Genomic DNA, 27237 nt, shown 5'->3' with positions numbered 1-27237 from the left:
TTGACTCAATGGACACAAATTTGAGTAAGCTCCAGGAGCTGGTGATAGACAGGGAAGCCTGGTGTGCTGCTGTCCATGGGGTCGCAGGGAGTCGGACACGACTGAGCAACTGAACTGAACTATAATTTTGTTTTCGTTATCTGTAAGTCTGTTTCTCTTTTGTAAATAACTTCATTTGTATCACTTTTAAAAACTTAGATTCCACATATGAGTGTATTGTATGATGTTTGTCATTTTTTGTCTGACTTACCTCACCTGGTGTGATAGTCTCTAGGTCCATCCATGTTGTTATTAACGGCATTATTTTGTTCTTTTTTATGGCTGAGTAGTATTCCATTGTATACATATACCACATCTTCTTTATTCATTCTTCTGTTGATGGACATTTAGGTTGCTTCCATGTCTTGTTTACTGTGAACAGAGATGCAGTGAACGTGGTTTTCTCTGGGTATGTGCTCTGGAGTGGGGTTGCTGGATTATATAGCTCTATTTTTAGTTTTTTAAAGACAACTCCATGCTGTTCTATATAATGGCTCTACCCACTTACAGTCCCATGAGCATTGTGGAGGATTCCCTTTTCTCTATACCCTCTCCAGAATGTATTTTTTGTAGACCTTTTTGATAGCCATTCTGATTTGTGTGATGTGGTACCTCATTGTGTTAATAGTTTTGATTTGCATTTTTCTGATAATTAGTGATGCTGAGCACATTTTCATGTGCTTTTTGGTCACCTGTATTTCTTCTTTGAAGAAATGTGTATTTATATCTGCTGCCCAGTTTTTGGTTAGGTTGTTTGTTTCTTTGATATTGAGCTTTATGAGCTTTTTATATATATTGAAATTAATCTCTTATCAGTCATGTAATTTGCAAATGTTTTCTCCCATTCTGTGTGCTGTCTTTTACTTTTTTTATGGTGTCCTTTACTGTGCAGAAGATTTTAAGTTTAATTAGGTTTCACTTGTTTAGTTTTGTTTTTATTTTCATTACTTGAGAAGGTAGATTCCTTAAACATAACTTGTTGCTTTTTTTTTTTTTTTTTTACTGTTTTTATCATTCTCTTTATCTTTAATTTTTGCTATTTTAGTTACTGTGTGTCTTGGTATGGTCCTTTTTGAGTTGATCCTACTGGTACTCTCTGTGGTTTTTGGACCAGGATGTCTGTTTCCTTTCCCAGGTTAGGGAAGCTTTCAGCTATTAAGTCTCCAAGTATGTTCTCTGCCCCCTGCATTCTCCCTTCTCCTTTTGGGACCCCTGTACTGTGACTGTTAGTATGCTCAATGTTGGTCTCTTAAATCATCTTCATTTCTTTTTATTCTTTTCTTTTTTCTGTTCCACTTCAGTGACTTCCTGTGGCTCAGACGGTAAAGTGTCTGCCTGCAATGCAGGAGACCTGAGTTCGATCCCTGGGTCAGGAAGATCCCCTGGAGAAGGAAATGGCAGCCCACTCCAGTACCCTTGCCTGGAAAATCCCATGGATAGCAGAGCCTGGTGGGCTACAGTCCATTGGGTGGCAAATGGTCGGACACGACTGAGGGACTTCACCTTTCAGTGACTTCCATCACTCTGTCTTCCAGCTCACTCGTCTGTTCCTCTGTATCGTCTCATCTACTGTTTGTTGCTTCTAGTGGATTTTTCATTGCAACTGTTGTATTCCTTATCTCTGATTCTTCTTTGTATTTTCTAACTCTTTGTTAAAAAATCCTATCTTCTTACTCTGTTCATTCAAACTTCTCGTGAGTTATTTTGAATATCTTCATGATCATTACCTTGAATACTTTATTAGGTAGATTGCCTAACTCCACTTAGTTCTTGTTCTAGGGTTTTATCTTGTTCTATTTACATATTTCTCTGTTGTTTCTGGTTGCTTAATTTGCTGTTTTTATATCTATTTACTTGAGAGGTTGGTTGCATTTCCCAACTCTGGAGAAATGGTCTTTTGTAGGAGACATCATATGTATCCCACTCTGGTCACAGATATATATGCTCTAGGGGTGTATTTTGTGGGGGCTGTATGGGTCCTTCTGTTGTGATGGGCTGACTACTCTGGGTGGTCTAGTCAGTTGGCTGGCCCCCAGTCTGATTGCTTGCTAGGACCTGCCTTGTGTGAAAGCTTCTGGCCACTGGTGGGTGGGATTGGGCCTCAAGTTGTGGACTTTAGGTCCCAGGGAGTCCTGGGAATACTGATGGCCCTCTGGTGGACAGAGTCCTGTTCTGAAAGGGATGGTGTGGGGCTAGGGGGTCCTGGATCTAGTGTTGACCTGATAGTGAGCAAGACCAGCTCCTGACATGGCTGGCTGTGGAGTCTGGGGTGTTCTAAAACAACTGTGCATCTGCTGGTAAGTGGGGATGGACTCTGCAGTGACTTAGGATTCCAAAGTGTCTCAAACTGCTGGTGGGTGGGACTGGGGCCAGAGGGGTCTGGGGCCAGTGCTGGCTTGGTTTTGGGTGGGCTGGGTCCCATCTGTCAGGATGTGGGGACGTGGTGGCCCTGGGCTGGTGTCCACCTGCTGGTGGGTGATCCAAATCCTGGGGTGAGCTCCTGCCCTGTGGGGGGTGGATCCAGGCCCTGGGATCTAGGGCTGCAGGATTCAAGGTCCCAGAGTTGATGTTTTCAGCCCCTGGTGGGCAGATCTGGGGCCTAGGGGTTTCTAGGGCCGGTGCCTACCCATTGGTGGGTGAGGCTGGTCCAAGGGCTAGTGCCAGCCCACTGCTGGGCAGAGACAGTTCCAGAGTCTTTTGCTGCAGGTATGGGGGGTTCAGGGCACAGTGAGGGAGCACAGGTGTCTGGGCCCTCTGGTCAACAAGGCCAGATCTGGGGCAGTCATGGGCTCAGGGAGTCTTAAGACAGCAGGAGTGCTGGTTGCTGGGGCTATGTCATTTGTCCAGCTAGTTGCCTGGCCTGAGGTGTCCCAATATTGGTGCCAACAGTCTAGTGGGAGGGTCTGGGTCTCAGACCTAATAAGCTAAAGGATTCCAGAATGGCACTCGCCAACACGAGTGTCCAAGTGGTAGAACAAGTTCTCCAAAATGATTTCCACCAGTGTCTATGTCACAGGGTGAACTTTGGTTGCCTTCTGCCTCTTGGGAGGCTCTCCAGGATCAGCAAGTAAGTCTGACCTACGCTCCTTTTAAATTACTGCTTCTGCCCTGGGCCCCGGAGTATGTGAGACTTTGTGTAGATTAAAGCCTCTGACTCTCACAACACTCTGCGTCACCCATAGGCATCAAAGCTGAATGTCTGGTGCAGGATCCCTGGGCTGGGGAGCCCAGTGTGGGACTTCAGCCCCTTCAGCTCCTTGCTTCTTAGGGGGAATCCCCTAACCATCCTCTCATCTGTGGCTTGTCCAACAGGGGGTATGGTCTCCCCATCTCTACCCCTCTTTCCCGTCTTGTTGTGTTTCCTTCTTTATATCTTTAGATCTTTTCTGTAAGTCTCCTAGTTTTTCATCAATAAACTGCTACGTAAATAGTTCTAATTTTGATGTGTCTGTGGGAGGAAGTGAGTGCACTGTCTTCCTATACTGCCATCTTGGCCACTCCCCAGGGTATGGACTTTGAAATGGTGACCTTATCTTGTTTTATCTGGGTGTTGGAGAAGACTTTGGAGAGTCCCTTGGGCAGCAGGGAGATCCAACCAGTCAATCGTAAAGGAAATCAGTCCTGAATATTCATTGGAAGGACTGAAGCTGAAACTGCAATACTTTAGCCACTTGACGTGAAGAACTGACTCATTGGAAAAGACCCTGATGATGGGAAAGATTGAAGGTGGGAGGAGAAGGGGACGGCAGAGGATAAGATGGTTGGATGGCATCACCGACTTGATGGACATGAGTTTGAGCAAGCTCAGGGAGTTGATGATGAACAGGGAGGCCTGGCATGCTGCAGTCCATGCGGTCACAAAGAGTTAGACATGACTGAGCAAATGAACCGAACTGAACTGAATCTACTCAAACCACCTGAGTCCTTAAAAGCAGAGAATCTTTCTTGGATGGGTCAGATAGAGATGTGGTGTGAATGGCTTTGAAAGTGCAGCAAGGGGACCATGAGCCAAAGAAGGAAAGAGTGTTCTTAGTTCACTAACTGACTTCTGTCATTCAGTAATGAGCAAGAAAGTGGGTTCCTTCCTAGAGCTTCCAGAAAGGAATGCAGCCTGCTAACAGCTTGGATTTAGCCTGCTAAGACCCATTTTAGGCCTCTGACCAATGGAATGGTGAGATAATAATAAATTTGTATTGTTCAATCTACAAAGTGTGTGGTAATTTGTTACAGCAGCTATAAAAAAAACGAACACGACACATGCTCAGGCAGTCTTGCCTCCAGGTATCTCCCCCAGAGGAGTGAACACATGCTTATACAAGAGCCAGCACACAAATGTTATATTATGTGGTATTCTTTAAAGCACCATTGAAAAGCAAACACTAAGACGTGAATGTTTATAACTGCTCTATTCATAATCACCAAAACCTGGAAACAACCCAATGTGTTTCAGTAGGTGAGTGGAGGAGCAAGCTATGGTCCACCCATGTAATAGAATACTCCTCAGGAATGAAAATGAACAAACTTGGTACAACCAGTGACCTGGATGCATCTCAGAGGCATGCTGAGTAAAAGAAGCCAGTCTCAGGAGTTTACACATGCTGTGGTTGTTTATATATTCTCAAAAAGACAAAACTATAGTTATGGAGAATAGAACAGTGATTGCCAGAATTTGGGGATGGACCGAATATGTCATACAAGGAGAGTAGAAGGGAGCTTGTGGGGTGATAAAACTGCTCTATTTCTTCATTAGGGTGGTGGTCAAATGTATCTATTCATAGAATTTTTACACCCCCAAGAAATTCAGTTTTCTGTATGATTATTTTAAAAATATTAAACCAAAATTATAATAACCCAACAATAACAAAACAGAAACAGAAGCAAACCTGACACAACCTTCTGCTCTGTGGTCTGGGAATTTCAAGTCCTAGGGAATGTTCTATCAATACAATTGGGGGTGGAGACCCATCACTTCTTTCTTTTCGCCCTGGCAGGCCCGCCACATCAATCTCAGAGTGGAAGGAGATCCAGCACATGTTCTGGAGACTCACCCAGGTCTTTTATTCTCCCCGAAAAAGGAGGGGCTGGCTTACATAAGCTCTACAGTCCTTCAGAACAGATACGTGGGACCCATCTCAACCTCTTGCTGTAGGTGCAGAGTGACCAACCTGCAGTGGCCAGCCCTGGCTGGCCAAGGGCTGAGGGGGCTCCTGAGATGCGGGATCTCTACTTTTAAAACTGGGGAAGTCCCAGGGAAATTGTGACCAGTTGGTAACCGTAACATAGCTTGAGAAATTCACATAACTTATCTGAGCCTCAGTTTTATCATATGCAAAACAGAAAGAATGCTTGCCCTAACTACGACACTACTTTGTGTCGTAAGACACAAACTTTAAATTGTAAATTCTATAAAAATGTGAGTTGTGGTGTTATTGTTGACATTAAAAAAAACAAAAACAGGATTTAGGAGCAGTCTTCAAATGTGCAAAATGGGGAAGTGTTATCAAAGGAAGTCACGCAATTGGAGAGTATGTGTGTGCATATCTGATTGTAAGCTTTGTTGAGGTCGCAGTTTCAGTTTTGTGACTATAAGAATATATGCACAAGAATATAACTTCTGTTTTCAGCAGCCTGCTTCTTGGGAAGTTTTAGTTACCTGGACTCCAAGATAGTCTAGGGAAATGATTGTTAACACTACACACTGTAATCATGAGGATCTTTAAAGCACAGGTACCTGGGTCCTACTCCCAGAGATGATTTTTAATTGGCCTGGAGTCTGACTAAGCTTTGTGATTTTTAAAATCTCTCCAGATGATTTTACCTGGACATCTCCTTTGGGTGACTTTCCTGGTCATCATCCAAATGACCCCTGGGAGGTTGTTCTTACTGCTACCCCGATGGTGGTCTGTCTAGGGAGCTCACATCACAAGGAAAGAGGCTGCAGTGTCCCTCCAGGAGAGCTGACTTCTGATCTCAATAGGACAGGAACTCACTTCTACAGAGAATGACCAACAACGATATCAGGCACTCAGGTAGCTAATACTGTGATGCTTTAAAAGGTTTCTTACATTTGAAAGATGGTTGACTAGAGGGACTCTAAGATTTTTGTGCTATTATTGTTGTTCAGTCACTAAGTTGTGTCCGACTCTTTGCAACTCCATGGACTACAGCATTCCAGGCTTCTCTGTCCACTATCTTCTGGAGTTTGCTCAAACTCATGTCCTTTGAGTCAGTGATGCTATTCAACTGGCACATCCTCTGTCGCCCCCTTCTCCTCCCACCTTCAGCTTTTGTCAGCATCTTTTTCAAGGTCTTTTTCAGGTCTTTTCCAAGGAGTCAGCTCTTTGCATCAGGTGGCCAAAGTACTGGAGTTTCACCTTCAACATCAGTCCTTCCAATGAATAATCAGGACTGATTTCCTTTAGGATGGACTGGTTGGATCTCCTTGCAGTCCAAGAGACTCTCAAGAGTCTTCTCCAACACCACAGTTCAAAAGCATCAATTCTTCAGGCTCAGCTTTCTTTATAGTCCAACTTTCACATCTGTACATGACTACTGGAGAAAACCATAGCTTTGACTAGATGGACATTTGCCGGCAAAGTAATGTCTCTGATTTTTAATATGCTGTCTAGTTTGGTCATAACTTTTCTTCCAAGGAGAAAGCATCTTTTAATGTCATGGTTGCAGTCACCATCTGCAGTGATTTTGGAGCCCCAAAAAAATAGTCTGTCATCTATTTGCCATGAAGTGATGGGATTGGATGTCATGATCTTAGTTTTTTGAATGTTGAGTTTTAAGCCAACTTTTTCACTCTCCTCTTTCACTATCATCAAGAGGCTCTTCAGCTCTTCTTTGCTTTCTGCCATAAGGGTGGTATCATCTCCATATCTAAGGTTATTGATATTTCTCCCGGCAATCTTGATTCCAGCTTGTGCTTTATCCAGCCCAGCATTTCTTTCTCATGATGTTCTCTGCATATAAATTAAATCAGCAGGGTGACAATATACAGCCTTGACGTGCTCCTTTCCCAATTTGGAACCAGTTTGTTGTTCCACATCTGGTTCTAACTGTTGCTTCTTGACCTGCATACAGATTTCTCAGGAGGTTGGTGAGGTGGTCTGGTATTCCCATCTCTTTAAGAATTTTCCACAGTTTTTTGTGACCCACACAGTCAAAAGCTTTTGGCTTCCCAGCATCAAGGTCTTTCCTAAAGAGTCAGCTTCGTATCAGGTGGCCAAGTATTGGAGCTTCAGTTTCAGCATCAGTCCTGCCAATGAATATTCAGGGTTGATTTCCTTTACGATTGACTGGTTCCATCTCCTTGCAGTCCAAGGGACTCTAAAGAGTCTTCTCCAACATCGCAGTTCAAAAGCATCAATTCTCTGGTGCTCAGCCTTCTTTATGATGCATTTCTCACATCTGTACATGACTACTGGAAAAACCATAGCTTTGACTAGACGGACTTTGTCAGCAAAGTGATGTCTCTGCTTTTTAATAACTGTCTAGGTTTTCATAGCTTTTCTTCCAAGGAGCAACCATCTTTTAATTTCATGGCTGCAGTCACTGTCTAGTGATTTTGGAGTCCAAGAAAATAAAATCTGTCACTGTTTCCATTGTTTCCCCATCTATTTGCCATGAAGCAATTGGACTGGATGCCATCATTTTAGTTTTTTGAATGTTGAATTTTAAGCCAGTTTTTTCACTCTCCTCTTTCACCTTCATCAAGAGGCTCTTTAGTTCTTCTTTGCTTTTTGCCATAAGGGTGGTGTCATCTGCATATCTGAGGTTATTGATATTTCTCCTGGCAATCTTGATTCCAGCTTGTGCTTCATCCAACCCAGCATTTCATGTGATGTACAGTGCTGTAAGTTAAATAAGCAGGGTGACAATATGTAGCCTTAATGTACCCCTTTCCCAAGTTTGAGCCAATTTGTTGTTTTATGTCCGGTTCTAACTATTGTTTCTTGACCGCCATACAGGTTTTTCAGGAGGCAGGTAAGGTGGTCTGGTATTCCCATCTCTGTGCTTCCTGAGAAGACATTATTCAGAGGCTCATCTAGTTTAGGGCAGAGTCCAGCACCAGCCACTGTGTCCAAAGGGGGAATACTTCAGACCTGGCTCTAGGTGTAAAGAATCAATGTGAAAAACCTAATGACACATCAACTTTGCTAAAATCCCCTGCTATTTTTACTGCATAAATGTTTTCAGTGGAGAGAAAATAGGTCTAGGATCTTTGAAAAAGGCAAGATATAGAAGGAAAACTCGGGTGACCTTCAGGATGTTTTCTCAATGATATTGTTCAGGAATATTTAAATTGACATCCATAATAGCAGTGAAAGCCTCAGTCTTTATGCTATCATCCAACTAGAGAATGAAAAAGGGAATATCACATCTGTGACAATCTTACTTTTCTAGCAAGAGAAAAATCCTGAATAAGAGTTAAAGGCAATGAACCTGGCTACACAAGAGGTGTAGACAGAAATATTAAATGCAAATTTTTTTTGTTTCCACAATAATCAACTTAAGTATTGTGAATACAGGCCAGGTCTCATTCGTACCCACAGCCCAATCATTCCTCTTTTCAGCCCTTATGTTACAGCATTAAAAACTTTTACCAGATTGTATACAGAGTTCTAAAGCAAAACTCTCCTAGAAAATAACAGGAAACAAAAACTATCATCAGCTTAGATATACTTTTTTCCACATGTAAAATTACTACCACTTAGTTTTTCTTATAAATTTCTTGCCATAGAGAATTTTTAAAATGTAGAAAAATATAACAAATAAAATACTACTGATAATTTCATCTAATATTTTCTTCAAGCTCTTCTATAGTATTTATATGTAAAATACAGTTGATATCATACTGGAAACAGACATCTGTTCTCTTTTATTTCCACAATGTTATAGTGTGATATTTTCCCTGGGTCTTTAAATATTATTAAGTATTTTCCATCACGTTAGATATATATAACCTAGATATTCTCCCGATTTGAGGCCTATAGAATATTGTAAAATTTCCTTTATTTATTTATTAGCCATGCTGGATCTTTGCTGCTGAGCAGGCTTTCTTTACCTGCAGGGGGCGGGGGCTACTCTTCATTGCGGTGTGAGGGCTTCTCATTGAGGTGGCTTCTCTTGCGATGGAGCTCGGGCTCTAGAGTGTGTGGGCTTCAGTAGTTAAGGCCCACGGGCTTAGCTGCACGGCAGCATGTGGAATCCTCCCGGACCAGGAGTCAAACCCATGTCCCTTGCATTGGCAGGCAGATTCTCCACCACTGGACCACAAGGGAAGTCCAAGGCCTATAGAGGACTTTTTATTTTAAATAGTGCTTCAGAAAACCTTTTCAATACATTTTCTTAAAATCTAAAGTTGTAGTCACTTGTGAGGATAAACTTCCCAGGTGTCTCTAGTGGTAAAGAACCCACCTGCCAATGCAGGAAATGTAAGAGACACGGGTTCACATCATATGACTCAGCAATCCCACTAGGCATATAGCCTGAGGAAACCAACATTGAAAAAGACACATGTATCCCAATGTTCACTGTAGGACTACATACAATAGCTAGAACATGGAAGTAACCTAGATGTCCATTGACATAAAGAAGCCATAAAGAACCTGTGGTACACATATACAGTGGAGTATTACTCAATCATAAAAAGGAACACATTTGAGTCAGTTCTAATGATGTGGATGAACCTAGAGCCTATTATATAGAGTGAAGTGAGTCAGAAAGAGAAAAACAAATGTATACTAACAAATATTTATGGAATCTAGAAAGATGGTACTGATGAAATTATTTGCTGGACAGCAATGGAGACACAGAGTTATGGATGCGGGGGCAGGGGGTGGCGGGAAGGAAAGAGAAGGTGTTATATATGGAGGGAGTAACATGGAAACTTACATGACCATGTGGAAAATTGACAGCCAATAGGAATTTTCTGTATGACTCAGGAAACTCAAACCAGGGCTTTGTAACAACCTAGAGAGGTAGGATGGGGAAGGAGGTGGGAGGGAGGCTCAGGAGGGAGGAGGCGTATGTATTCCTATGGCTGATTCATGTTAATGTTTGGCAGAAACCCGTGCAATTCTGTACAGCAATTATCTTTCAATTAAAATAAGAAATAAATTTAAAAAAAAAAGAAAGAAATTTTAAAAAGAGAGAAACCCAGGTTCGATTCCTGGGTTGGGAAGATGCCCTGGAGGAGGACATGGCAACCCATTCCAGCATTTTTGCCTGGGGAATCCCATGGACAGTGGAGCCTGGCAAGCTGTGGTCCATAGAGTTACAAAGAGTCAGACACAACTAATGTGACTTAGTATGCACACATGTGGGAATAAATTCACAGTAGTAGAACTATAGGGTCAAAAAGTTTAAATATTTTTAAGGTTTTTGATAGGTGTTCCAGGACTGCTTTTCAGGAAGTTTATTGTGATTTATCAAAGCCCCCAAAATATCTAAGGCTATTGATGCAACCAACATAGAGTACTATTGTGGTTTTAAAATGTGTTGTTTTTTTTAATCACGTCTTAGGTAACTCATCAATAATTCCAGGGAAACCTCATATCACAGAAGGGGGAGGCTTGTCTCTAATTTCTTTAAAATTGGTAGGAAAAAAGGCACTGGTATGGGTTATTGGAGGAATTTGAATTGTCCACAGGCTTAAAGATTGACTTCACAGAGGAGATAATACAGTTAATCTGTCCTAGATAGTTTAGGCATTCAATTCCTTTTAATGGAGGGGTATGAATTGCTTGATCTCTTCCAAGTATTTTCTGTTAGGACTTTTAGGAATAGCCTTTAAAGTACCTTTGATTGAATTAAATGCTATTTTAGAAAGGCCATTCTGTTTTCATTTGTTACGACATTTCATCTTTAACTCAGTTTTTAAGGTTACTATGAGATGAGTCAGGAAGAAGGAAATTTGACCCTCTGTACCATATTTCATCATCTCTAAGACACATTTTTCAGATTTAAATGTGTTTGAACTCGGGATGTGTAACAGACACGGTCAGTGCTCTCAGATCTGTCTACCACCCTCACGAGCACGAGTTGTGTGCTTTGACTCCCAACATCTAGCACCTGCTTCTCTGTGTTAGAGGGCTGCAGAACCCACCTTGTCTACACAGAGGTCGAAGGACCTAGAAATTCACAACTTCCTGCCAGGCCTCCTATGCTTACCCAACAACTGTGGGGCGGGGGGAGCCTCAGCTTGGACAATGGACATGGGTAGGACTTACACTGTCTCCAGAGCTCCCTTGTGGGGCTGAGTCAAAGTGCCGTCCCCTCTCCACACCCTCTGATGGATGGGCTTTGCTTGACATCATACCCCTATATGGGCTTTTCCCTCCTCCCTTTGTGTTGGTCCTATTTTTCTATTTCCTATCTTTTCCCTCCTAATTCAAAAAATCTTCTCACCTCAGGGCAACTGAACACACTACAAGGTGTGTCTTACAACCTACGATATCTTGCACGTGCTGTTGGCCAGGAAGGCAGCTGGACTCACCCCTGTGCCACCAATGCTGCCAAAGGCAACCAACACAATTGCCTTTGCCTGTGCATGCATGAACTTGGCTGTTTTTCTTGAGATGTGAATGGACTGTTACTCCTTTACTTTTCAGTAGATAAAGCATTTAAGGACTATTTGAGGAAGGAATATAAATCCTGATTAGTCTAAAGCTCTTCTATTAAACCCCTCTGAAAGGATCAAAAAAGTACCAGCATCAAACTTCAGAACAGATGTCAAAGCCCAGGAAGAAACTCCTAGGGACAGTAGTGGAACAGTCCTTTAAGAAAAGCTTCACTTTGATGGCAGATAGGATGTTATTGTGAAAAATGTGGATGTAAACTGATTTAAAAGAGAGATTCAGAAGAGTTCCACTCTGAATATACAGAAGTTTTAGGAATATCACAATTTACTTGTATTTAATTTTCCTTTATACACATGATAAACACTACATTAAAATAGCTCTTAGATTTACTTAAAAAGCCATAAGACAAAATTCAAGCTACCGTGTCATATTTTAAATTCTTTTTATCATTTTTGGTTTTTCATAAAATAGTGGTGTGTCTTATAATTGATGGCCTTTTCTTTAATATTGCTTCTTTGGCTTTATATTCATTGATTTGTTTTTGGCTGTGCTGGGTCCTCATTGCTGCCTATGGGCTGCTCGCTGTGGTGGTTTCTCTTGTTGCAAATCACAGGCTGTATGCGCGCGGGCTCAGTAGTTGTGGCACACTGGCTTGGTTGCCTTATGGTACGTGGAATCTCCCACACCAGGGATTGAACCCATGTCCCCTGCATTGGTAGGCAGATTCTTAACCACCGGACCACCAGGGAAAAGTGATAAAAGTCTTAAATTTGGTGAAATACTTGGTTGGCCAAAAAGTTTGTTTGGGTTTTTCCATAACATTTTATAGAAAAACTTGAACAAACTTTTTGGCCAACCCAGTACTAATCATGTCCATGGGGTCACAAAGAGTCAGACACAACTGAGCGACTGAACTGAATTGAATACTAATCAAGAATATGCTACTCAGAGACAGAAGGAATATAATCAATGAACAATGTTAACAACTTTGGGAAACCCAAGATAACATCATAGACTTTTCACCTTATATGAGTCATATTAAGGGTTATATTTGTGAGTGATAGGCCACCATTTCATCATATTCTTAAAATTCTGTAGACTTTAGTCTACTAAATATTTCTTATTCTTCTACAGTGTGTATATATGTGTACATATACACATATAAATGTGTGTGTGTGCACACACATTACTTAGAGAAGTAATCAATGCATTTAATTTTGTGCCAGCTTTTTATTTTTTAATGGTGATCACAGAACTATATTGGCTTCCCCAATGGCTCAGTGGGTAAGGAATCTGCCTGTAATGCAGGAGACACAGGAGACCTGGGTTCGATTCCTGGGTTGGGAAGATCCCCTGGAGAAGGAAATGGCAACTCACTCCAGAATTCTGGAAAATCCCATGGACAGAAGAGCCTGATGGTCTACAGTGCGTAGAATCACAGAGTCAGACACGGCTGGGCAACTAACACACACAGAGAACTTATAACCCATGTGATCACTACACAAAAATGAAAAGCTGGTGTTAGATTAAATGCATGGATTATTTCACTGAATGATAAAACTACTCAGCATATAGAAATATTAATAGGATTTGCCTATAAACATCTTTTCATTTTCCATTTCAAAGAAATGCCTCACCTGAACTGTCTATATGCCAAGGTAACTTTATATCCACCCAATTTGTTTTGTCTTCCTGTTTTCTCACCCAATATTTTGCTGATGAATGATGAATTTCTTTATTGCAAAACAGCACACACAAGCAATTCCAATAGGCTTAGTTATAGATGGGATAATCTTTGCACCTTCAGAGTACTGTGGCAATACATAACTTTTGTGCCAAATCAATTCTTCAGCAGCATGATTAATTAACCGGTAAGAACAGAAGTTTAACACCGTTGCATTGAAAAGCACAGTTACTTTGCTTATGGGCTTTACCTACCCTTCCATACCAAAACCATCCTGTTGTGTTTTTTCAAAATCTTGGAAAAAAACAAGGTTTTTTAGAGGAGTGTGCAGGACTTTTTTATGTATGCAAAAATCAACAAAATTTGCATATATGCTTAACAATCCTTCTGTAATTACACTGTGAGTTTTATGGTCAAACGTACGTAGCATACACTGCCTTCTTCAGCAAAATCCATCACATCATTCCAAGTTTAGTAGAACTAGCTGGTGTTGATGTGCTTAGTTAAACTCCCATTTCGTTTTCTTTTCCGTTCACTTTGTTTTTCCCTGCCAGACACAGGAAACAGCAAAAGAGCTTTTGAAAGCAATAATTCACTTTAAAATGTATTCTGTAAACACTTACTGAACATTACTGTGCCATGTCTTATGAGAGGGATAAAGAATAATATATAGACTCTTAAAGGACTCAAAGTCTGTAGGAGAGACACAAGCCTCCCTTTTGCGCCAAAATTAATTGCAAACACAGTGTGATAGAGGATTTAGTAAGAGGTTTGCAGTGATGGGGGGGTGATGTAGGATTTTAGAGCACGTCTCCTCAGCTCACCCCCTCAGCCTCCGGGTTCTAGGTCAAAATCCCTCCTGCCACAAGGACAAGTAAGAAACAACAGACTGAGCCACTTTTCTGCCTCCCCATCCCCCCAGCTCTCCCTAATGTATTCTCCTATCTGGGATGCTGAGTGGGACAGCCGCGGTGAGAGACTAGTTGGCTTTAACCAGAGCTTGGTACCACGTTCAGAGGAAGCACAAAAGAGAGGGCAGGGTCAGATCTCAGCCTTGAAGTCTCAGAAACCCAGCTCACTAGGCAGAAATAAATTAGTGAATGGCTGTAGTGTCCCAATGGGTATCTGGAGAAACAAGTCAGCAATTCCTGTGGCGGTGCAAGTTCTTCCTTCACTGCCCTCGAGTGGCAAGAAGGGCTGGACAGGTGTGAATGAATGCAGAGGCGGCGCCGGCTGGTGGTGGGAGCGGGATGGAGCATGTCAGCATCTTCAGAGAACAGCTGGGCCGAGTGGCGTCTACAGAAGAAGAAGGAATCTGCTGTGCCAACGAGGTGGGAGTTCCCTAGACAGTCTGTCTGAATGACTGTGGGGGCTGAGAAATGAGGCTGGAGAAAATGAGGAAGGGGCAGCTCATGGAAGGTGCTGAGGACTGAAGACCAGCAAGGGAGCAACAGAGTCAGACGTGTGTTTCAGGAAGAAAATTCTGACCAAAATGCGGTGGGCGGGTTGATGGGGAGAGGTGCGGTAGAGAGGGAGAAAGACATATTGTCTCCGTGGCCACTATCCAGGTAATAAAGTGGAAAGACCAAACTAATCGGCAGTGTTGGCATGGACCAGAGAAAGGAGAACATATTAACAAACGTTCAGAAATAGTACACGTCTTTTTCTTTCCCCGAAAGTCACCGAGCAAGTCAGCTCTTACCTGAGAGTGAAGAGGCAGGCAGGCCAGCCCAGCTGCGCTGCTCAGTGGCTCTTAAGTTGCTCAGTCGTGTCCGACTCTTGGCACCACTGTGGACTGCAGCTCGCCAGGCCTCCCTGTCCTTCACCATCTCCAGAACTTGCTCAAACTCATGTTCACTGAGTCGGTGATGCCATCCAACCATCTCATCCTCTGTCGTCCCCTTCTCCTCTTTTCTAATGAGTCCAGATCTTCGCATGAGGTGGCCAGAGTATTGGAGCTTCAGCATCAGTCCTTCCAATGAACACCCAGGACTGATCTCCTTTAGGATGGACTGGTTGGATCTCCTTGAAGTCCAAGGGACTCTCAAGAGTCTTCTCCAACACCACAGGTTCAAATGCATCAATTCTTCAGTGCTCAGCTTTCTTCACCATCCAACTCTCACATCCATACACGACCACTGGAAAAACCATAGTCTTGACTAGACGGACCTTTGTCAGCAAAGTAATGTCTCTGCTTTTTAATATGCTGTCTAGGTTGGTCATAGCTTTTCTTCCAAGGAGCAAGCGTCTTTTAATTTCAGAGCTGCAGTCACCATCTGCAGTGATTTTGGAGTCCAAGAAAATGAAGTCTGCCACTGTTTCCATTGTTTCTCTATTTGCCATGAAGTGATGGGACTGGATGCCACGATCCTAGCTTTTTGAATGCTGAGTTTTAAGCCAGTTTTTTACTCTCCTCTTTCACTCTCATCTAGAGGCTCTTCACTTTCTGCCACAAGGGAGGTGTCATCTGCATATCTGAGGTTATTGATATTTCTCCTGACAATCTTGATTCCAGTTTGTGCTTCATTCAGCCTGGCATTTTGCATATAAGTACTCTGCATATAAGTTAAATAAGCAGGGTGACAATATACAGCCTTGAAGTACCCCTCTTCCAATTTGAAACCAGTCTGATGTTCCATGTCCAGTTCTAACTGTTGCTTCTTGACCTGCATACAGGTTTTTCAGGAGGCAGGTGAGATGGCCTGGTATTCCCATCTCTTTTAAGAATTTTCCACAGTTTGTTGTGATCCACACAGTCAAAGGTTTTAGCATAGTCAATAAAGCAGAAGTAGATGTTTTTCTGGAACTCTTTTGCTTTTTCTATGACCCAAAGGATGTTGGCAATGTGATCTCTGGTTCCTCTGCCTTTTCTAAATCCAGCTTGAACATCTGGAAGTTCTCAGTTCATGTACTGCTGAAGCCTGGCTTGGAGTATGTTGAGCATTACTTTGCTAGCATGTGAGATGAGTGCAATTTGTGGTAGTTTGAACATTCTTTGGCTCTGCCCTTCTTTGGGATTGGAATGAAAACTGAACTTTTCCAGTCCCGTGGCCATGGCTGAGTTTTCCAGATTTGCTGCATATTGTGTGCAGCTGATGTTGAAGCTGAAGCTCCAACACTTTGGCCACCTGATAAAGAACTGTCTCATTGGAAAAGATCCTGATGCTGGGAAAGATTGAGGGTGGGAGGAGAAGGGGATGACAGAGGATGAGATGGTTGGATGGCATCACCAACTCAATGGACATGAGTTTGAGAGAGCTCTGGGAGTTGGTGATGGACAGGGAGGCCTGGCGTGCTGCAGTCCATGGGGTTGCAGAGTCAGACACGACTGAGTGACTGAGCTGAACTGAGTGCAGCACTTTAACAGCATCATCTTTTAGATTTGAAAGAGCTCAGCTGGAATTCCATCACCTCCACTAGCTTTGTTTGTAGTGATGCTTCCTAAGGCCCAGTTGACTTCTTCGCACTCCAGGATGTCTGGTTCTAGGTGAGTGATCACACCATCGTGGTTATCCAGAGGTTTTGCTCTGGAGGAAGGGAACATTATGGGCAGGGTATAAGTGATCTCAACTGATACTAATCTCAGTCACCTTGTAGTTCCCTCCATTCTTCAGTCATCGCTAAACTCTGGGAGACTTACTAAGTGCCAGGGCACTCTGGGTTTGGATGGTGTGATGTCATTGTCCAAATTGGGTTTCACTGAGAGGCTTCAAACGAAAAAAAAAAATCCTCATTAACTGGATTAAATGGAAAAAATCCTCTTTTAGGTCTGGTGGGGGGGCGTGGGAGGGTCCTTCTATTCCTGTGACCCTTTTGGGTTCATGGATATCCATTTGATCTTCCTGTGGAGGAAGCTCACTGATGTTGTCCAAGGCTCTATCTGCCTGTACACACCTTGCAATTACTTCTGTCTTGGGGCACAGTGAGGAGTGGGTTTCCTCTGCTCAACACTAACATATATCACCAGGTTTTACTGCTTCCAGAAAGGTGGTCCAGGAGGTGGGGCCCAGCCCATTTCTCTGAGCCCCTTCAACATTTTTGTTCTTTGTCCTCTCCCACAGCCAGAATTATATCCTAGAGTGGGAGTAGGAAAACCTTGCTCTTTTGCATCATATGTGCTTTCAAATCTTTGTTCTAAATCATGAATCCTTTCCAGTTCCCTAAGGAGTCAGACTTTTGAAACTCAAAAGAGCAAGTGTTCCTCTGCTTTCTGATGTCCCATACCTTTCTCGAGGCAATGACATTAAATGGCCTAGAAATTCAGCTATGGAATAAAGAAAATAAATGGAAAAAGCTTTGGTTAATTTCAGTTGAATGTCCTTTGCATAAAATATAAATCACATAGGAGTTCAGACTATATCTGTTTTGAAATGAATTCTAGGACTTTGCAGTGTTTGGCATCTGTAGCACTCAGTAATTGTGTAAGTGAATAAATCAATACAAGGGCCTGAGAGTTAAAGTGGGAAATAAGTCTTACTTATGGACAGCTCATTACACATTCAATTTGGCAAGGATGCATTGAACACCTACTGTGTTCAGGCACCGTCTTAGCTCCTCCCCCATAGTGCTATACCTTTCTTACAATGGTGAATGAGGCAGATAAATACCTGCCATCATGGAACTCACTCTCATTCTTATTCTCTTTATTAAGAAAGACAATAAACAAATATATCATTACAAATTGATAAATAATGTAAAAGAAATAAATAGGGTAAAATGACAGAGAATATTTTGGTGATGGGGGAACAGGAATGAGGAGGGGTCAGAGCTATTAATCTGATTGCACTGTCCCTCAGACCACCCCTGTACCCTGAGAGTGAAATTCAAACAAACTTAACAAAAGTAGTATTAGTTAAATGTAAGAAGTCATATGAAGAAAGCAAATACAGAATTGCATTTACATAATATTATGATATTTACATAATCATCACACAGGTCCAATGATATTATATGTGGTTAGCTGTGGTTAAAACATCTTGGGATTTTATTTCTAAAGTTAATTTTCTATTTAAAGTTCTTTTCATCCTCTCAACATTTACATGCTATGTAAGTTGTTTTTGTGTTAGTTTAGTTCTTTTTGTTCTGTGTATTGTAAAATTCAAGTTTGTTGACTTTTGAAAGAGTTGTATTTTACTTAGCAGAAAAAATAAAACGTCCATTTACCCCAGAAAAAGGATAATATTTTCTAATTTTGCAAACACCTTATGAAAGTATCATTTGACTCCTTATTTTTACAGCTGCTTAGCATTTATTATTGGAGAGGCCCTTCATACGGTATGTTCATTTCTAGTCAAGGGGTGTTAATACTATTTTGAAATTATTCAAATTTAAGAGAGTGATAAAGGGCCTCTCTTCAGGGGTTCTTACTAACCAGATCCCTAACTTCTTACTCCTTTAAGGAAAAATAAAATGTTTCTGAGAAAAAAGGAAGGAAAGGGAAAAGGTTTCAGACTATGAGTTTCTTGATTTGGGAGTCGGAACTATCCAGTGTGGGGTCTTCAAGCCCTTGAGTCTTGTCTGGCGTCCAGCAGGCGCTCAGGAAGTGGCTGCTAAGTTGAATGGTTTCCGGACTGTCAGAGGATGACCATCCCCTCACAGACAGGGAAAACCAGGGCTCAAAGTGTGTTTGCATCGTGCTTTGCACTTTACCAAGGCCTCTTACCCAAGTTAGCTCGTTTAAAAGTTGGTCCTCACCATCACTATATATAAAGTAGGAAAGGCCAATACTTGCAAGTAAAAAGATGACAGTAATGATGTGCTTAACCAACAGTGAATTGGTCACTGCTAGACTCCCCCACATAGAGCGAGTCAGCCTCTGCTGCCAAGGGACAGCTAAAACCCGATGATGGAGGTCCTTATACAAGGACAGAAAGAAGATTACTCTTCTAAGGACAAAAAAAATCAGAAATGTTATTGGCAATCTTTGGACTAAAAAAAATGTCCTTTAACACATAGAAGAAAAGCTCTCACACGTTATTGCTGGCAGTGTAATTTGGTCCTATTTTTACACAGGAAAATTTGTGAATATATATCAAAATTAAAATGAACACGATTTTGATGTAGTGATTTACTTTTAAAAATTAATTAGTTTTAATTTTCAGCTGCGCTGGGTCTTTGTTGCTGCCCACGGTCTCTCTAGTTGCAGCAAGTTGCAGTGTGGGGCTTCTCAGTGTGGTGGTTTCTCTTGCTGGGGAGCACAGGCTCAATAAAGGTGGTGTGTGGGCTTAGTGGCCCTGAGGCATGTGGAATCTTCTCGGACCTGGGATTGAACTTGTGTCCCCTGCATTGGCAGATTCCTAACCACTGGACCAGCAGGGAAGTCTGTGATTTGCTTTTATGAATGTATTCTCACTATAGACATACTGGCACAAGAGTGCACAGATATATGAGGAAAAGGATTTAATGAATATGAGAATGTTCACTGGGGCATTGTTAGTAACTGAAGACTTTTTAAAAACACTTATATGTACTGTATGTCAATTAGATTTCAATAAAACTGGAGAAAAAAAGAATCAAGGAGTATGTAACATGTGCATAAATTCCAAGGACAATAAAAAACAGTGCCCCGCCCCCAAGAACTCACAAACTATCAAAAGAGAACAATAAATCAATCCTGTACAACATGATAAACACCAGCATAAAATCAAACACAAGGACAATAAGGATCACAAAGGAAAATCAACTACATACTTCAATAAAATTAAAAAATTTTTAAAAATGGAGCATGAAGGAAACTTTTAATCTGGGTCAGAGGAATGGGAGGGGGTGCCTGGGTGGTTCCTGGACAGAGTAATTGCATTTTATAGTACATATGACCTTTCAATAAACTCTGATGTCTCTAATGTCTTGAAATGATAAAATTAAGATCAATTATATTATCTAGATCAGTACAGTATCAGAATACAACTTAAATTAGCCTAAGAGTTCATCAATAGATTGTTGGCTACAGAAATTAGGAGTTATCTGGGTAGTGATATTTTATAGAGCCCTTTGAAATATAACATTAATCTGTGTATCACCATGAAAATAACTACCATAATATATTAATTCAAAGATACTTAACAGTATGACTTCCTTTCAGTAAAAATACCCATCGAAGTATCAGTAATGGCTACCTTGGGAAAGTGAGATGGGCTGTTTTTTTAACTTCATTCAATTCCATACTACTTGATTTGTTTAAATGGAAATAGATTATTTTAAAAATAAAAATTAAAGAAAAGCCATGCAATTCTGACTACCTGAGATGCTTTCCACTTTTTGAAGAGCAGTAAGTGGACCCCAGGAAGCGACTGGCCACTGCCCTACTGCACCACAGTGCCTAGTACCACGCTTGGCATGTTGTTGGGGTGGCTCTGTCAATAAGCCAGGTCACTCTTTAGTAAAGTGAGATGGAAGCACATAAGAACACTGAGCTTTTTTAATCCTAAAATCAGAGTCAGTCAGTCAAAAGAGAAGAATTTGAAAGATGGACTATATAAATGTCAACTCACTCCAAATTAACTGGGGGGTTCCACCTATGTTGAATAAGGATTCTTAATGAGTCCGTGCCATATGTTTCTTTGAGCATCTCTTGGGGCATTTATCTGTTGGTTTAGAGGTCACAGGGGCATACGGAGGCAGAACTCTCAGGCAGTGCTCAGGTGGTCCAGGCAGAGAACCCTGAACCTCCTCAGCAACAGTCTCATAATAAGGAGTTCAGACTGATGGAACTCTCCTGGGATACAGCTCCCATTTTCTCCTGGGGAATTCTGTCCTGATGCATTCTAACTACCAGAAAGCTCCTTATCAAACTGAGCTGGAATCTGTTTCTTTGTAAAACTGACCCGTGGATCCCAGCTCTGCCCTCCAGGGTCAGATACAATGGTTCTAAGTGGGGCTGCAGTGGTTTACCAGAACAGGCGCTGGGAAACCTGCCTTGAGACCCAGCTTCCACTCTTAGGTGCTGTGTGGACCCTGACACAAAGACTAGCAATTCTAATTGTAAACTTCTTTACAAAACGGGGATGATCATAGTTTCTACCTCATGGGGCTGATTTAAGAAGATAATGAAATAATATATGCAAATTACCATCACAAACGTATGGCACAATATGCTCAATAAGTAATATTAAATTTTATTTTTTAAAATTTATTTTTAGATATTACTTATTTTTTGGCTGTGTCCTGTGTGGGATCCTAGTTCCCTGACCAAGAATCAAACCTGTGCCCTCTGCAGTGGGAGCTGAGTCTTAACCACTGGACCACCAGGGAAGTCCCTCATATTACAATCTTTATAGGCCTTTTCCATTAGGTGTTCAATTAGGAGTCAGTGAGGAAAGTGCCACCAAACAGAACAGTCAACGTATCAGGCCTCCGCCAGTGAAATGTGCCCTGAGAACCTTGATGCCAAGTGATTCGAGTGTCTCCTGTGTTTTCCTCACCAGAAACTAATTAGAAAAACACTCCCAGGAAGGGGAGGGGCATTTCGTATCATTAATTCGGCAACAACAAATACTCTGTGCTTTCACAATTATAGATACTAACATATAAAAGTAACTTGGGGTATTTGAGGACCTCACTCATCTCTAGGGGACATAAGGAAAGAGCTCCCTCAGGGCCTTCTCTCAAAACGTGTCTCCCTGCAGCTTTCCGATATTCAAAGAGCTGTCAGGGGAAACCCAGGTCTTCTGCAGCCATTCTAAAACTTTTCTCAGGGCTAATGACTACACATCACCCTGGATTTGACTTATGTTATCATTCAAGACAGAATTATAAGCCCTACATATATTCAGGAATGTGTGAGTATAATGTACACATGTATTTATAGCATAGGTCTATACAACATACCACACGAAGGATAGCAGACTAGGAGACTCAGGGTCTAGGTCTAAGTTTGACCTTACTGTGTGAACTCTTAGGATCTCAACTTACTCATCTATAAAACGGTTACAGTCGATAGTTCTGACAGTATATATTCTAAGGAGTTTTAGGTTTGCTGTTTTAGTTGAGCTCCAAGCCTCCATCTTTTAAGTAAGACAGTAATATTAAAAAAAAAAAAAAATCCATTACAAGTATTGAGATTCTACATAAGAACTCATTTGAAAAATGAGTCTTTTTCACCAAAAGATGTTTAATGATTCTTGCTGACTTTCCTCCTAAGTATATTACCTAACAATATTAACAATGTTGGGTAAGGATAAGTCCCTTTTATTATTCAGTTGGTACTTAATGCCCAGAGCATTTAAAATGACTTCCTCCCAACTCCATTTCTTCTCCCATCCTCATTTCCCAGCTCCAGGTTTAAATCATTAAACGGAGAGAAAATCTTTAGCACTGCAAGTCAATGGCTCATTCCTTCCAGAAACTCTCCTTACTATAAAATGAAATGAGATCAGAAGCATAATCAGTCTGGAGGCTGATGGATGTCTCTTTCGACACAGATTCTGGATGCCCCTCTATTCTCTGTTCATTGGCCCCTCTTACACCCTCTCTCTGGCCAGCATAACCCAGGCTAGGCAAATCCCTGATGGGAGCCAGCCACTTTACTTCAGAAAAATGTGAGCTGTTGAAAAGAAGCCCGTTTGCAACAACATCTCAAAGCCCTGCCTCTGCTAGCTGAGCGTGTGGGGGAAGGGCTTATAAAGCAGTATGGACCGGGTGGGAGCCATGTTTAATGCAGACATGCCCCCTAAGTCTCTGTGGCTCCTGGGGTGCACAGCGGTGAAGCTCAGCTGTATCAACAGAGCCCTGGGACCCGCTTGTCGGGCGACCTGCCTCTGCAGGGACAGTGGAATGTGGGGCAAAGGGGCCTGGGTGTGGAACTGGAAGACAAAGGTGTGAGCCTCAGCTCCAGGACAGGGGCTTCATTTCTCTGAACCGCTATTTTCCTAACTATAAAATACCCACTGGAGCTGCCTTACAGGCAAGTTGCATGCTTTACATAAAACAGGGTCTGAAAGGCATTTTGTAAATTAGAAAGCATCATCAAGATAAAAGCTGTATCCAGTGGCCTGTGAGATAGTCGTCTAAATGTGATCTATAAGAACTCCCCAAAGCTTGCTTAAATCACTTCCTATGATATGCATATAAAAGATTAGTGAATTATCAAATAAATGAAGTGTTTCACTATGTTCCCATAATTTTTCAAAGTCTTAATTATAAAAACCACTGTCTGATATTCCATAAAGGACTAAATATAAAATGACAAAGATCTAATTACATATGAAAAATTATACATATTATAAAATCTAATTACATATGATTAAAAAATAGGACTAGATTATTCTTAAAGAACTACTATAGCGGCAATCAATTTTGCAAACGTATACAGTTATATCCAAAAGTTTTACAAAAAGAGCTTAAATCTAGAGTCTCCATTTCACAACTTCACTAACTAGTGTATGTTTTACTCCTCGTTTAGATGTTGTGTCTCAGCGTTATCTGCGTAGATGGAGACGCTGGAAGACCATGGAGCGCAGCTTCCCACAGAAACTCATCAGTTCCTCTGGTCGGGAGGCTCTCTGGAACAATCCTCTTCATTCTCCTCTGAGCAGGACAAGTTCAGTGCGCTCATCACGGGGTGCATCCAGGATGTAGTCTGTGTTACGTGACTTGGGAAGAAGAACAAGAAGAGATGCAATCATGATTGGAGAGACGATCCTTCTACCCACTATGCAAGCAGTGATCCTGGTGACACTGTTTCCACCCTACTGCAGTCCCCTGAATTACAAAGCAGTTGGAATAGGATCCAGTAGTTTTTGAAAGTCTTAGATATGTTTTGTAGGTTCAACAAAACCCATTTCTTTATTTTTGGTAAAAAAAACAAAAAACAAAAAACAAGGCAGGAGAATGCATCATCTTCGAATACTCACTCTTTCTCACCCATCGGCAAGTCCTGTGACTGTCATGCTGTAACATCTCTGGAATCTTTTCCTTCTTCTCCTTTTCCAACGCTATAGACTGGGGTCACTGAAACAGCTTGTTTCTCTGCCTCTGTTTGAGTTTTTTAATTAATTCCCTACTCTAGCCAAGAGATCTTTCTAAATGATAAATCATACACTGTTGCTCACCTGCTAAAAATTCAGTGCCAACTAATGCTTTCTGGATTAAATACACACTGTACAGTATAAAATACCTTGCTTTTTACCTGCCTCAACAATACTTTCTTCTCTGCTACAATACTCCTCTTTCCCATCTTGTTTATCCAGCTAACTCTAATTCTGAAGAATCAAATACCCCTCAAGAATCCTCCAATCTGTGCCAATGGCCTTATCTCTCACACTATATTACAAGTGACTATTTATTCTTAGTCCTTCTCACTAAGGACTTAGTCTTTAGTCCTGCATGTAAAGCTCATCGAGGGCAGGAACTGGGTTTCCTAACTTTGAATCTATGGTACCTAACATATTTTCACAACAAATAACTAGGCATTTCAGGGAAGAACACAAGCAGAGGTAAGGAAGGGTGTACAAAGACATGGGGCATTTTCAGGGGGTGGTCAAACATCACTCCACGTACCCCTACTGAGGGATGGTGTTTCTCAGAACTAGTATCCAATCCCGGCCTTCAGCTGGATGTCTCGCCTAAATCCACCTCTATCTGACCAGCTCCTTGGTCCTCGAGAGATAGCTTTTGGAACAGGCTGACTTGTTTCTTCCCCTTAGATCCTCCTTCTAGCCCTGGTTTACCCTGCTGCACTATCCATCCTAGATCAACTTCCTGTGTCCCATCCTACCTAAACTCAACCTCAGAGCAGCATCGTATCTTAGACCAAGCGCACCTGATGGCTGACACTTATGAAGATCAAATAAGACTGTGGATCTGAAAGAATTTCCTACTTCCTAAAATATTACAGCATAACATTTCCAAAGTGTCTAACAAGGGTTTTTAAATACACATTATGTTATAGAGCTTCTCCATCTTTGGCTGCAAAGAATATAATCAATCTGATTTCAGTATTGGCCATCTGGTGATGTCCATGTGTACAGTCATCTCTTATGTTGTTGGAAGAGCATGTTGGCTATGACCAGTGCAAAGCTCTGTACAGTCAGCAAAAGCTCTATATATTCAGTAAGCTCTATACAGTCTATAGAGAAGACTGTATACAGTCAGCAAAAATAAGAAGCTCTATACAGTCAGCAAAAACAAGATCTGGAGCTGACTATGGCTCAGATCATGAACTCATTATTGCAAAATTCAGACTTTAATTGAAGAAAGTAGGGAAAACGACTAGACCATTCAGGTATGATCTAAATCAAATCCCTTATGATTATACAGTGGAAGTGACAAATAGATTCAAGGGATTTAAATCTGATATACAGAGTGCCTGAAGAACTATGGACAAAGGTGCATAACACTGTACAGTAGGCGGTGATCAAAACTATCCCAAAGAAGAAATGCAAAAAGGCAAAATGGCTGTCTTAGGAGGCCTTACAAATAGCTGAGAAAAGAAGAGAAGCGAAAGGCAAAGGAGAAAAGGAAAGATATACCCATTTGAATGCAGAGTTCCAAAGAATAGCCAGGAGAGATAAGAAAGGTTTCCTCAGTGATCAATGCAAAGAAATACAGGAAAACAATACAATGGGAAAGACTACAGATCTCCTCAAGAAAATTAGAGATACCAAGGGAACATTTCATGCAAAGATGGGCTCAGTAAAGGACAAAAATGGTATGGACCTAACAGAAGCAGAAGATATTAAGAAGAGGTAGCAAGAATACACAGAAGAACTATACAAATAAGATCTTCAAAACCCAGATAACCACGATGGTGTGATCACTCACGTAGAGCCAGATATCCTGGAAAGCGAAGTCAAGTGGGCCTTAGGAATCATCACTATGACCAAAGTTAGTGGAGGTGATGGAATTCCAGTTGAGCTATTTCAAATCCTAAAAGATGATGCTGTGAAAGTGCTGCACTCAATATGCCAACAAATTTGGAAAACTCATCAGTGGCCACAGGACTGGAAAAGGTTAGTTTTCATTCCAATCTCAAAGAAAGGCAATACCAAAGAATGTTCAAACTACTGCACAATTGTACTCATCTCACATGCTAGCAAAGTAATGCTCAACATTCTCCAAGTCAGGCTTCAACAGTACATGAACCAAGAACTTCTAGATGTTCAAGTTGGATTTAGATAAGGCAGAGGAGCCAGAGATCACATTGCCAAAATCTGCTGGATCATAGAAAAAGCAAAAGAGTTCCAGAAAAACATCTACTTCTGCTTCACTGGCTACACTAAAGCCTTTGACTGTGTAAATCACAAACTGTGGAAAATTATTCAAGAGATGGACTACCAGAACATCTTACCTGCCTCCTGAGAAATCTGTATGCAAGTCAAGAAACAACAGTTAGAACTGGACAGGGAACAACAGACTGGTTCCAAACAGGCTGTATATTGTCACCCTGCTTATTTAACTTATATGCAGAGTACATTATGCAAAATGCTAGACTGAATAAAGCACAAGCTGGAATCAAGGTTTCAGAGAGAAATATTAATAACCTCAGATAGGCAAATGACACCACCCTTATGGCAGAAAGCAAAGAGGCACTAAAGGGCCTCTTGATGAAAGTGAAAGAGGAGAGTGAGAAAGTTGGCTTAAAACTCAACATTCAGAAAACTAAGATCATGGCATCCAGTCCTATCAGTTTGTGGCAAATAGATGGGGAAACAATGGAAACAGTAACAGACTTTATTTTTGGGGGCTCCAAAATCACTGCAGATGATGACTGCAGCCATGAAATTAAAAGTCTCCTTGGAAGAAAAGCTATGACCAACCTAGACAGCATATTAAAAAAGCAAAGACAATACTTTGCTGACAATGGTCTGTCTAGTCAAATCTATGGTTTTTCCAGTAGTCATGCATGGATGTGAGAGTTGGACCTGAAAGAAAGCTGAGTAGTGAAGAATTGATGCTTTCAAACTGTGGTGCTGGAGAAGACTTGAG

General features: G+C 41.5%; 1 protein-coding gene across 4 annotated transcripts in view; it reads right to left on the bottom strand.

The window, feature by feature from the left end:
- Positions 1 to 17942: 17942 nt before the first annotated feature.
- STXBP4 (syntaxin binding protein 4) overlaps positions 17943 to 27237 on the bottom strand; it is a 206321-nt gene continuing 197026 nt past the window's right edge. For 3 of the 4 annotated variants that reach the window (XM_061142569.1, XM_061142568.1, XM_061142571.1), the window contains one exon: positions 23776 to 23903. Coding sequence is in view for 1 of the 4 variants with exons in the window: in XM_061142570.1 (XP_060998553.1) it covers positions 23789 to 23903 (115 nt within the window). In the remaining 3 variants the exon portion in view is untranslated. Of the gene's footprint in view, positions 23904 to 27237 lie in introns of all 4 variants that reach the window. The other variant, XM_061142570.1, reaches the window with a different exon arrangement.

This window comes from Dama dama, chromosome 5 (assembly GCF_033118175.1).
Source record: "Dama dama isolate Ldn47 chromosome 5, ASM3311817v1, whole genome shotgun sequence".
NCBI lineage: Eukaryota > Metazoa > Chordata > Mammalia > Artiodactyla > Cervidae > Dama > Dama dama.
The sequence above is the reverse complement of the archived record's forward strand: the minus strand, read 5'-3'. Positions and strand labels throughout refer to the sequence as shown.